The sequence below is a fragment of the Alexandromys fortis genome, unplaced genomic scaffold (genome assembly GCF_014885135.2).
Source record: "Alexandromys fortis isolate MF-2015 unplaced genomic scaffold, M_Fortis_MF-2015_v1.1 scaffold_122, whole genome shotgun sequence".
NCBI lineage: Eukaryota > Metazoa > Chordata > Mammalia > Rodentia > Cricetidae > Alexandromys > Alexandromys fortis.
Window position 1 is genome coordinate 3,914,164 of NW_026068004.1, and position 12,526 is coordinate 3,926,689.

A 12,526-nucleotide genomic window follows, 5' to 3' on the forward strand; every position below is an offset into this window, starting at 1 on the left:
CTATCTATCTATCTATCTATCTATCTATCTATCTATCTATCTATCTATCTATCTATCTATCTATAAATGGCATTTATTAGAGTGGCTAGCTGTGATCTAGCTGGTCCAAAAATGGCTGTCTACCAAGAGAAAGTCTAAGAATCCAGTAGTTGTTCAGTTTATGAGGCTGGATGTCTCAGCTTGTAGAAGGAGGCTCTAATGCCAGTGAAGTGATTTCATAGTGGGGGCAAGCAGGCAAAGAGAGCACGCTTCCTTCTCCCGTGTCCTTTTTTATATAGGCTGCCACCAGAAGTGTGGCACAGATTAAAGGTGGCTCTTCCCACCCCAAAAAAGTCCTGATTAAAAGTGGGTCTTCTGACTTTAAGTGACTGAGAAAATTCCCTCATGCCAGGTATTGTGGCACATGCTTCAATTCCAGCATTTGGGAGGCAGAGACAGGGGGATCTCTGTGAGTTCGAGGTCTGCCTGGTCTACATAGAGATAACATAGACTACATAGACAGCCAGGACTACATGGAGAGAACCTGTTTCAAAACGAGAAAAAAAGGAAAATCCCTCTAAAAACTAACTAAGCCTGCTTTGGTTTAGTTAGTTACAGATCTCGCTGACAACCAAGAATAGCCATCACACCTGGCTTCTAGTGAGCTTGTTCTGTGTGTATCTCTTCTAAGTTCTCAAACACTAAATTCTACTCAGATGGAACTTTGTCTTATTAAACTCAAATCAGACAGAAATCCTGCGTGCTCTTATATTGTATTCCAAAGCTGCCTCTTATGGAGAATAACCAGGAAGCCTAGCTTCACTCTGGATTGTTTTCAGGTGGGAGGGACATCCAGGGCTGGCTAATTCTGCCCCTTCCCACACGGTGGCGCCAGAGCTCTTCAACAACATGTCTGTCACTGAAGGGTTTTGTTTTTAATACTTTAATTATTTTATTTTATTGGTCTTTTGACTGTATGTATGTCTGTGTGAGGGGGTTGAATCCTGGAGTTACAGACAGTTATGAGCTGTCATGTGGGTGCTGGGAACTGAACTGGGGTCCTCTGGAAAAGCAGTCAGTGCTCTTAACGGCTGAACCATCTCTACAGCTCCCAGCACTGAAATTTTATGAGTAGTATCTATGAGCTGGGAGGTGGTGGTGCACACCTTTAATCCCAGCACTTGAGAGGCAGAGGCAGGTGGATCTCTGTGAGTTCGAGGTCAGTCCAGTCTACAGAGCGAGTTCTAGGACAGGCTCCAAGCTACACATAAAAATCCTCAAAAAGCCAAAAAAAAAAAAAAAAAAAAAAAACCAACCAAACAAAAAAGAGTAGTATATGTGGTAAATTTGCCTCAAATCTAATTAAATTAAAAATAAATACCAACTTGCAAATGAAATAAAAAAGGAAAATGCCAATATCATTACAACTCTATGGAAGCTGGCAGCATCGTCTCTCCCTGGCCTCTCTTTCCTGGTGTTTCATCTTTTATGTGGTCACTGTTAGATGAGTCTACTGTGTTCCTCTAGACCATAATGGCCTTTCATTTATGCTTATTATTTCTACCACCTGCCACAGTGCCTAGCACTAAAAAAATGTTGACTTTGCAGGTGAATCAGTTTCCCTGTGGGTTCTCAGAAATGATAAAGAAGGTTACTATAGTAAGAACACGTCCACTCGGGCTCAGCCAGCCAGGTGATGCTCTTCCATGCTGACACTGTCAGTGAGAGCCTACACTTAACCACGCCTTGAGAGCTGCTCACATGAGCTCTTAGGGACCAGGAGCTAGCATGGCGCTTTCATAGAGCAGGCTCATGTAGGACCGAATATGCTTTCTGCTTTTTTTGAAGGGGAAGGAAGGGAGGAAGAGAGGAAGAGAGGGAGGGAGGAAAGGAAGAACGAAGGGAAGGAAGGGAAGGAAGAAAGGGAGAGGAGGGAGAGAAAAAGAGGAAGAAAGGAGGGAGGGAAAAAAGGGAGAGAGGGAAGGAGGGAAGGAAGGAGGGAGGATGGGTGGTTCTACAGTCCTCCCTGTTCAATGTCACAGAAACGGTAGTAACAGTGGGTGTCCCAGTGTATAGATAACTTCATTGCCACAACAGCTTGTAATGTTTTGCTGACTAAAGAGTATGAGCACCTTTTAAGGTTTACACTAGGGACTCAGGTGGGAGTTATGCCCCAGCTGTGCTGCTTCCTGAGCACAGGTGCGCTCCAGATGTGGCGCTCTCCATCGCACTGACTGAAGTGAAGCAGAAATAGTAACATCCTCCTGAAGACACCAAGAAGCCAAATGACTTGCCCAAGGTCGCTCGACAAATTCTGACAGTTCTTGAAGACAGCTGTCCCAGGACTCTGGCTTCCCAGTCCTCCAGCAAACTCCAGAGTCCTCCATCCTACTCCAGTCTTCTGCAGTCCCTGGGCTCTGTCATTACCAGTAAGAGTAGCCTCTCTCTGGCCTGTTCCTATTCTCTAATCATCCCTCAGGATACTTCTAGAAGCTCAGTTTCAACCGTAGTAGAAACTCTAACACATGAGACCCTCTTCCAGGTCTCATTCACTCTGAGTCAGGGTCTCACTATGTAGCCCAGGCTGGCCTCCAACTTCTGATCCTCCTGCCTCAGCCTCCCAATTGCTGGGATTACAGGTGTGTGTCACCACATCTGGATCTCATTTACTTTTTCACACAGCTGAGAGTCGGGTCCGTCGTTATAATGCATGCACTGGGAATACGCACCTCCCTGTTCTTTGCTTCCACTTTAGCTGCTGAGCAAAGCCCTGGTTCACTTAACCGCAATTCTCCATCTCCTGTGCCTCCCTCCAGCAGGGCTGAGAACACTGCATGGCTGCGCTGCTTGGTGTCTATGTCTGTTCATCCCCAGTGAAGCCTTCCTGCTGCCCAGCTGTCGTTCCACGTGTCCCTGTTTTCACTCTCTGGAACTACTGTTGCTTCATACCCTCTCTACTCAAGCCTCCATCACCTTCCCTGTCCACTCTCGTCACCCTGCTTCTTGCTCTCCAAAGAGCTTCCACACTTACCGTACCAAATCCACCGACCCCTGCGTTCTTTCCCCTTGAGGGAAGTAATGAGCTGTCCTTATTCCCAAGGCAAAGCAGCTCCTCTGTCCCCGTGGACACTAGATCCCATTCTGTGTGTGTCTTTGTGTGTTTGAGACAGGGTCTCATTATGTAGCTTTGGCTAGCCTGGGACTTGCTATGTAGAACAAGTTGACCTCAAACTCACAGGTATCTGCTTGCCTCTGCTTCAGTTTACTTAAAGGTATGTGCTACCATGCCAGCTCTTTTTAAAAGACAGTTTATTTTTAACTGTGTACACCCACACATACACGTCTTTGTGGGTATAGGCAGGGGTGAGGTGCTCAGAGTACAGAAAAAGATGTTGGAAGCATGGAGCTGGAGTTACAGGTGGTTGTAAAATGTTGGAGATGGGTGCTGGGAACTGAACCCAGGTCCTCTGCAAGAGCAGTCAGTGCTCTTAACCGCTGAGCCATCCCTCGAGCCCTCACCCTCTCCATTCTTTATTCTACTTTCTGTGAGCAGCCATTCCCACCCTAAAGTAAGAACAAATGAACATTTTGCATTTTATTATTTTCAGGGAAGACGCACAGTTTCACTAGAAACAATGATTTTTCTTGAACAGTAGAAAAAAGGCCTTTTAAAAAAAAATCTGCTGTCCCAGATGAAAAGTCTCCCCAGCAAGCACTGGGCCAGTTCTGAGAGGAGGAACCAGTGTGGTGAAAGTTACCTACAGGAAGTTCAGTGCAGAGTTCTCCACAAGTCTTGTTTAGTTCCGAGAGGCTCCAGTTCCTCAGACTAGGATGCAGGTGGGCTCACTCCCCAGGGGGCTGCATTTGCTTACAGAACTCATCAAACTGCTGCTGCTCCAGCTCTGTCATGACTCTGTTGAGAGCGTAGATCTGAGGGAAGAACAGATACATTAGCAGTAGAAGAAGCTGCATTTCTACCAGGAGGGGCTGTGAACAGCAGCTTCTGTTGGGGGTGTGGAGCCAGCAGCAGTGAGGGTGTGGTCTTTAGAGGACAGTACCTGACAGGTCTGAGGGAAGTCAAGGGAGGCAGCAGGCCATGCACTGGAGAGAATCTTGAAAACATTTTAAGCTTGTTGGTGGAGGTTGTCCTCTTACCTCCACACATAAATGTAGCAAGGAAAAAAAAAAATGTTCAGAGGAGAGCCAGTCTAGGGCCAGAAAGGTTTGTCCCCAGGACCCACAACTGCCTTTAACCAGTTCCTGGGGATCCTATGCCCTCATCGCCTCCATGGGCATTGCTTACTTGGTTCACAGAGATACTTGCAGACAAAACACTCATAAAAATAAAAGTATCTGAGAGGCACTTGGAGGCAGAGGCAGGTGGACCTTTGTGAGTCTGAGGACAGTCTAGTCCACATAGTGAGTTCCAGAATAGCCAGTGCTATATAGTAGAGACCACGCCTCAACAAAACAAAATCTGAGAGGCAAAAGTGGGATAGAAGTTGGGATGGCTCAGCAGTTAGAGCACTGTTGCTCTTACCATGGGACTGCGGGGTTCAGGTCCCAGCACCCATGCTCCAGGCAAACACAAATATACATAAATAATGGTTAAAAAATAAATCTTAAAAAAATGGCTGTGTGTGGTGATTCATGTCTTTAATCCCAGCACTCTGGAGGCAGAGGCAGGAAGATCTCTGAGTTCAAGGCCAGCCCGGTCTACAGAAAGAGTTTCAGGCCAGGCGGTAAGTTCATAGAGAACAGCAAAGGAATGATTAGCATAAAATTAAACAAAGCAGCTTATGTGAATGGGACCATGACCAGAAGTGAGCATTGGAACTTCCAAGTTACTGGTCTATTTCCCGTCTTTCCTCTTTCCTTTTTCTTTCCCTTCGAGACAAGGCCTCACTATGTTACTTAAGCTGGTCTTGAACTCATGTACCTACTGATCCTCCTCAGCCTCCCAAATGCTGGGACTACAAGTGTGTGCCACTGGGCTTGGCTTCAAGTTCAGTTTCTTAGGCTGAGTGGTAGGTACGAGGGTGTTTATTCTTCTTATACCACACATGATTACATGTGTACTTTATAATATAGTTGAAAAGCAGAAAAGTCTCTGCTTTGTAGGTTTGATACCTGCCAGCCTTTGTGATCTGTATAGTACTTTCTGTTCTGGGACTGACAGGCATATTAAGTGCGTTCTGGAGACCTTCCAGTCAAAGAGAGAATGGTAGGAGAAAGGAGGAAATAAGCAGGGCATACAGAGATTTACAATGTCCAGGGTGTCTGAGCTAAGGAGTGAGACTCTCGGCCTAGAAGGAAAGGATCACAGCAGTGTGATGTGCTGTTCCACCTGATAGCAAATCCCCATCCCCAAACACGGCATTCCTCCTTTCTGGAATATGGCATCTTTTTCCCTTCCTCCTGAGGAGGTGATGGCACATTCCTCAAGGAGATTCCATTCCATTCTGGGGAACACAGACAGAATAACAAGACAGCTGTTGGGGTGATGTGGGAGTGATTTCTTATTAATAAAGAAACTGCCTAGGCCCATTTGATAGGCCAACCCATAGGTAGGCGGAGAAAACAGAACAGGATTCTGGGAGAAAGAAGCTGAGTCAGAGAGTCGCCATGATTCTCCCGCTCCAGACAGACGCAGGTTAAGATCCTCCCTGGTAAGCCAGCTCGTGGGCTACACAGAATATTAGAAATGGGTTAGAACAATATGTAAGAGCTAGCCAATAAGAGGCTACAGATAATGGGCCAGGCAGTGTTTGAAAGAATACAGTTTCCGTGTAATTATTTCGGGCATAAGCTAGCCATGCGGGCGGCCCTGCCAGGGACGGAGCCCTGCCGCTCCTATCTCAACATTGGGGGAGCAAATGGTGGCCTGGGGCCGGGGGTGTAGCTCAGTGGTAGAGCACAGGCACATATAGACTCTGGGCTCAAGCCTTACACGACAGGTAAAACCATGAGGTGACTAAGTGGGGAGCACTGCTCTGACCACAGGCCTGCCCCTACTATGGCTGGACTCCAGTCACCCCACTTCTTTTCCAGAAGGATTCACAAAGGCTAAGTGGGAACTAGTCACACCTGCTCAGCATTTGCTCACACATGTGCAGGCCTGGCTCAAGCTGACAGAGAGGAGCTAGCAGGTGCTGCTGCCAGCGTGCACACCCAATCTGACACCTCAGCAAGCAAATCTGGATACAACCAGCTGGTCCCTCTAAGTCCACATGGTAAGAGCACATCGGCTTGGAGGCATGGTGTCTCCAGACCTTGATCACTGCTGGTAGTAGTGATCACAGAAGGTAGGGGCACACCTTCTGTGCGCCAGGCACCGTGCTAAGTGCTTTCCATATGTAATTTCTATTCCTTATGATACTGTGAGGTAGATACCACCACCCTCATTTTACCAAAGAGGCATCAAGGAAGTGTTGTTCAGAAGTCTATTTTCCAAGGTCATGTGGGAAGAATGAGTGGAAGCCAGCAGGGACAGGAACAATGCCCTCCACATCTATCTTTCAGTGTGTGCAGAACAGTTTGGGGGCTGTTTCTTACAGCTCCCCTTGAACTGTCTGCTAAAGCACAAAGCAATTAAGATAATCTTGGATCTGGGTAAAGAAAGGGCACATTTATTTATAGAACGGAGGACCACAGCTTTCAGATGCCCTGCCTTAGGCCACGGGGAGACTTTGGGGTAAGGGAACTTGAGACATGCTCCCGAGTTTATTATGATTACTGGAATGCACACTCTATGAAGGCAGGAACTGTTCTGTCTTGTCCTGTCATGTGTCTCACTCAAGCCCATGCGCTGGTGCATCTGTTTAATAAATGGATCCAGTAAACAAAGTTGGACAATATCAACTGTCAGACCAAAAGGAACAAGAAGTCTCACACGACCAACAGAAGTGCAAGCTTAAGGAATCCCTCTGAAAGTTATTTGGCAATGTCTAAGAAAATTGAAATGACACCTGGTAATTTCTCTGGTCATACCTCACAGAAATCCTAGCATAGATGTCAAGAAGCACCTAAAAGGTTTTCTTTACCACAAATGTGTGTAAAAAGCAAAATGATAAATATTTACAATATCCATCACAGGAGGGATGGGTGAACACTGAATAAGGTGGTTCAGGGGCTGGAGAAAGGGCTTGGTGGTTGAGCCTTTGCTTCTCTTCCAGAGGACCCTGGTTCGAATCTCAGCACCTCTGTCAGTGCTCATAATCACCTGTAATTCCCTTCTAGAGCATCTGATGCACTCTTATGGCCTCCATGGGCACCTGAACTCATGTCCACATACCCACCACACTCATAATTAACAATAAATCTTTTTAAAAAGTTTATAAAGTAGACACTATAAAGAACAAAGAAAACAGATCAAGAGTAACATGAACAGCTCTAAGAGCCATGCAAACAAAGCTCAAATGTACAGATAATGTATTCAGCTATGTGAATGAAAATGCATCTAAAAAAAGGGGAGGGGGAGTAGAGCCATGCATCTCGCTGAGTTCTGAGTTCGAGGCCAGCCTGGTCTACAGAGTGAGTTCCAGGACAGTGAATTCCAGGACAGCTAAGGCTATACAGAGAAACCCTCTCTTGAAAAAAATAAATAAAATAAAAAAGGCTTTACCCATGGAGATAGAGAAAAGGTGTAAGGCAAATGGTCAAAGGGGACAGTAAACTAACTTATGTGACTTTATTTAGCTTAAGAAAATTCTATGAAAATTCAATCCCACTGACCACTACCAGTTGGAGAAAGCTGTGTTTTAAAATTCCTCAAACACACACGCAACGAAGAGGCAGAAAAGACCAGCAAGCTTATTCCTGATACTAAATATTAAAATACTCACGTCTGGATATGGTTCATTGGCAATGTAAACGTTTTAAAGCTTTTTATCCTTAAAATGCTTAAGTGTTGAGAGAACAAGGAGACACAGGGTGGGCTCAAAGCCTGGGCCTTTACATGGTTAGGAGCAGACGCTTAAAAATTGGTGGTGGTGGTGGTGTGTGTGTGTGCATGCCACGACCATGTGGAGGTCAGAGGACAGTTTCCTGTAGTCCTCCTCTTCTACCTATATATGGATTCTGGGGAGCAGACTCAGGTAGTCGGGCTTCTGCCGCAGGCACTCACCCACTAACTAGCTACTTTTCACACCAAACGCACACGTGTAGCCGGGTCCCAGGACACACTGGCATTTCATGAATTCTGATCCATTCATTTATTCATATTCTCCCCCCATCCTTCCTTCATCCGCGGCCGCTTTTTCTCTTTTCACGCGTTCCTCAGATCCTTAGCACAAAATCTCTGTGCCAGGAGTCACCTAGAGACCTGGTGGTACAGGTGGGGATCCTGACACTAACTTGGCCTGTGACTCTCGGCTTCCACTTTACCATTCTAGACCTCGATGGCCTTTCTTCCCCTAAATGTCCTGCCTAGAGACAAGCAGGGGCCCCTAGCAAAGTTTTCTCTGCTGTGTTTTCTTCCAGCACCTTCTGGACACAGGCACTGTGAGCCCCCTCCTTAGTCTTACCTCTGCTCTTTGTCTTTGCTTCAGCTCCTGCTGGGCAGATTTCTGCTTAGCCTTCTCCACTCTGAAGGCAGGTTCTTTAACTTTGGATTTTTCTTTCCGGGCAGGTGGATCCATGGCTGGGCTTCTGAATGCTTTTTGGTCAGCTCTGACCTGATGGTACAAAAAGAGAAGGGCTTGCTAGTCTTTCTCCCAACTCCCTCGCTTGGCAGCGAGGCAGGGTGCCCTGGAGTCTCACTGCCAGCACCTCGCTGTGTGTTGCTAGCCGAGTCTCCTCACTTCGGAGTCTCAGTTTCCTGCACAATGGGACAGCAGTCATTTTCTGGGCCTTTCCCTACCAACACCGGGTGAGCAGCAGATGAAAAGGACCGAGAAGGCAGCTCCAACCCGGGGGCGTGCGCCACGGCCGGGTCTCTGAGGCCGAGGGGCAAGCAACTCGGTCCCAGGCAGCGCCCTCAGCCAGCCCCGCCCTCCCGGCCTCCCGGCCCCTCCGCAGCAAGATGGCGGCTCGGGGGTCCGCGCCCTTCCCTACCCGGTCTCGGGCTCCTGGCCTCCGCCACGTCGCAGACCAGCCCCCACGCGGGGATCAGCCTCGCCTTCCCCTTCCGCGGGACCGGAGCGCCCAGCCCCGCTGCCCTTGAACTGGGCGGGCCACGCCGGGGAGGGCGGGGCCGCGGCCTAAGGTGTCCCTCCCGCAGGAGCCACTGCGCGCGCGCAGACAGCTCACCTGGGCGTGGCCAGACTGAGAGAGGCGGAGTCGGAGGCGGGTAGGGCGGGGTCTGTGGCTGGAGGGCGGGACCTGGAAGTGGGAGGGGAGGGACCTGTGGCAGGGACGTTCTTACAAGTAACCAAAGCTTTTCCAGGCTTCTAGTTTCTGGGACAACTGCAAGACTTTGAAGGGCGAAATGTGATTCCCGGGATTGGAATTGGTTAGCACTGGAATTTTGAGCATCAGGTTCTAAAAAGTCAGGATTGCTGACTGCTTCCTTCCTGATTTACAGGTTTTTCTTTAAGGAGGATCAAATGCTATTATTCTGTTTGCCACCGTGCTTCGAAAGCTTTGAAAAAAAAATAACATTTTAAATACACGGCCCCTAGTCAGGCCTAGTGGTGCACACCTTTTTTTTTTTTTTTTTTTTTGTTTTGTTTTGTTTTGTTTTGTTTTTTTTTTTTCGAGACAGGGTTTCTCTGTGATTTTGGAGCCTGTCCTGGAACTAGCTCTTTTAGACCAGGCTGGTCTCGAACTCACAGAGATCCACCTGTCTCTGCCTCCCGAGTGCTGGGATTAAAGGCGTGCGCCACCACCGCCTGGCTGCACACCTTTAATCTCAGCACTGGGGAGGCATAGGCACGAGGGTCTCTGAGCTGGGGGAAGGGAGGCGTGGAAAGAAAGACACCATGGATAATCAAAGGGGTGTAAAATAAAATTTCTAGCTATCGTTTTCATTTGTTATATTAGCAAGAATTGACTAAAGAAGAGAAGGGAGAGGAGGATCCAGAGTAATAGCAATAGCTGCTTCCCCTTGGGTCTTCCTGTCTTCCTGGCACTCTTCTTAGAACATGATATTACTAAGTCCCTAGTCCTCATAGACATGTACCAATAAGCTCTCTTCTTCTTTTTCCTTTGAATGAGTTGGTTTAATTCAAAGTGATACAGAATTCAGAGTGCAACAAAGACGAAACAGCAGGCTCTGGCAGGATTCCAGACTGGGTTTACTTTCAATTCACAGCTGAGGTAGGAACTGCTGAACACTAGAGACAATGAACCATTGTATTATTTATTTTATTTTTCCCTATTTAATATTTTTATTGCTTTATAAATAATACCATTCAAAATTTCCACCTCCCCCCTCCTCCCATATCCCTCCCTCTCCCCCCTTATTATTATTATTATTTTTTTTTACAAAAGTTTATTACAATGTTCAACAGGCTCCAGGATAACACTTCATTCCAGCTGTAGATGGCAAAGATGTTACGGCAGGGAATCCAGATGTTCACATAGGAATGGAAGAGGGTCACCATCATCTCAGATATGAGGAACAACTTACTTTTTGCCAGATTTCTTAATTCCACCTGTGGCCAGTGGTCCCTTCCCCGCGGCCTCGGCTTTTAGCTCCTCGGAGTTTCTTCTGCTCCTCTTTTTGTTTCTGCTTGAAAGCCTTATCTTCCTCGTCCATTTCCTTGGCCTGCTTCTTGGGCTGTTTCAGGGGCTTCTTTTTGCCACCTTCTGGGCCCGACATGGCGCCTCCAGACACCCCCTTCTCCAGATCCCTTCAGACCTGCTTCTTTGTCTTCTGTCAAAGTGGTAAGGATTTCTGTGCAAGACGGTGCACACTTTTTTTTTTTGAAATATTTATTTATTTATTATGTATACAATATTCTGTCTGTATGCCTGAAGGCCAGAAGAGGGCGCCAGACCTCTTTACAGATGGTTGTGAGCCACCATGTGGTTGCTGGGAATTGAACTCAGGACCTTTGGAAGAGCAGGCAATGCTCTTAACCACTGAGCCATCTCTCCAGCCCCCGACGGTGCACACTTAATCCCAGTACTCCAAAGGCAGAGGCAAACAGATCTCTGTGTATTTGAGGTCAGTCTAGTCTACCTAGCAAATTCCAGACCCCCAGGCCTACACATTAAGCACCCAGTGGGGAATCTACAAGGACTCTCAGGTACTTTCAGTCTAAGTGTGAGTTGTTATATTGTCTTGGGAGGCTAATTCTGTATTAGACTTTAAAACCTTAAAAATGGGCATAATCACATACACGCACATTAATTACTGCTTGCTTCCATTTATACAAGGTATCAAAAGTAGTCAAACTCTAAGAAACAGAAAGGGCCAGGAGCTGGGGTGGGGGTGGGGGGTAACTGCCAGGGTATGTGTGTGGGGAGTGGTTGCAAGAGAATGGTGGGGAGTAGAAAGGAGAGTTATTGTTCTATGGGTATAGAGTTCATTTTGCAAGACAAAATTCTAGAGAGTTGGTGTATAGCAATGTTAATACTTTTGTATATAGACTTTAAATGACTGAAATGTTGCGCCTCTAATCCCAACGACTGAAAAAGCCGAGGCAGGAGGATCACAAGTTGAATGCCAGCCTGGGCTACATACAGAGTAAGTTAAAGATCAGCCTAGGGCACCTCACTGAGACTCTGTCTTAAAAAAGGAAGAGGAGGGTTGGGGATGCAGCTCAGTGGTCGAGCGCCTGCCACAGTGTGTGTGAGACCCTAAAGTCAATCCTCAACACCTCCCAGAGGGGAGCGAAAAGGTAAAATGGTTTTACCCCGGCTTTGTTTAAGAGTTGACTCCAACCATCTTAAGCAGTTTCACTTCGAAGAAGTTGTCCTAAGTAAATAATCAGAAATAGCAATATTTATACGGGGAAAACACTACACCGGCCGACATTTTAAAATTTTTTCCCGAGACGAGGTTTCTCTGTGTAGCCCTGGCTGGCCTGGAACTCACTCTGTAGACCAGGCTGGCCTGTTCTGCCTCCCGAGTGCTGGGATTAAAGGTGTGCACCACCACTGCTGGGCTAACAGCCAACATTTTATCATCGGAGTTAAGATGAATGAAAGAGCAAGGCATAGTGGAGCACACCTCTAATCTCGCACTCGGGAGGCAGAGGTAGGCTGATCTCTGTGAGTCTGAGGCTAGCCTGGTCTACATAGTTGCCACGTCCACAGCAGTGACTGCCGTGTAGTGACAAAATGCCTCTGCGCTGGCTTTTGCCTGCTGAAGGATTGGGGTTAGAGCTTCTTGGAGCGAAGCCCCAGGTGGTCCCCCTGGCAATCAGCAGTCCAGAGAGGACCTGATGCCCTAGGCAAATCTCGTATCTGGAGATGGCCTTGAGAGCTAGCCCTCCTGACACCTTGCCTGATCTTTCTCTGTATTTCTTAATTTTCTTGTTTATAGCTGACCGCTTACTAAGAAATCAAAGTATGTCCTTGGCTCGGCTCCACCGTTCATTAAAGCAGTCCTTGAGGAACTGAAGTATGCCCCATGCCACATGAGCCTGGGAAACTTTAT

General features: G+C 47.2%; 2 protein-coding genes and 1 pseudogene across 7 annotated transcripts in view; 1 reads left to right on the forward strand and 2 right to left on the reverse strand.

Annotated features, from left to right (window-relative positions):
• Positions 1–3,561: 3,561 nt before the first annotated feature.
• Svbp (small vasohibin binding protein) lies at positions 3,562–9,196 on the reverse strand. 2 transcript variants are annotated; one of them, XM_050161413.1, is made up of 3 exons: positions 9,034–9,196; positions 8,505–8,654; positions 3,562–3,909 (listed from the first exon to the last, which is right to left on the reverse strand). In XM_050161413.1, exons 2-3 carry the CDS (start codon positions 8,616–8,618, stop codon positions 3,823–3,825), a joined length of 201 nt encoding a protein of 66 aa, XP_050017370.1. In that variant the 5' UTR covers positions 8,619–8,654; positions 9,034–9,196; the 3' UTR covers positions 3,562–3,822. The 2 variants fall into 2 exon arrangements, with proteins under 2 accessions (XP_050017370.1, XP_050017369.1); XM_050161412.1 differs by lacking the exon at positions 9,034–9,196 and adding an exon at positions 8,749–8,993.
• Positions 3,918–12,526, forward strand: part of Ermap (erythroblast membrane associated protein (Scianna blood group)) — a 28,398-nt gene continuing 19,789 nt past the window's right edge. For 2 of the 5 annotated variants that reach the window (XM_050161406.1, XM_050161411.1), the window contains exon 1: positions 3,918–6,212. The gene's annotated coding sequence lies outside the window, so the exon portion shown is untranslated. Of the gene's footprint in view, positions 6,213–9,844; positions 10,237–12,526 lie in introns of those variants that run through there. The other 3 variants (XM_050161407.1, XM_050161409.1, XM_050161410.1) reach the window with 3 other exon arrangements.
• On the reverse strand, positions 10,312–11,229 carry LOC126513178 (translation machinery-associated protein 7-like; annotated as a pseudogene).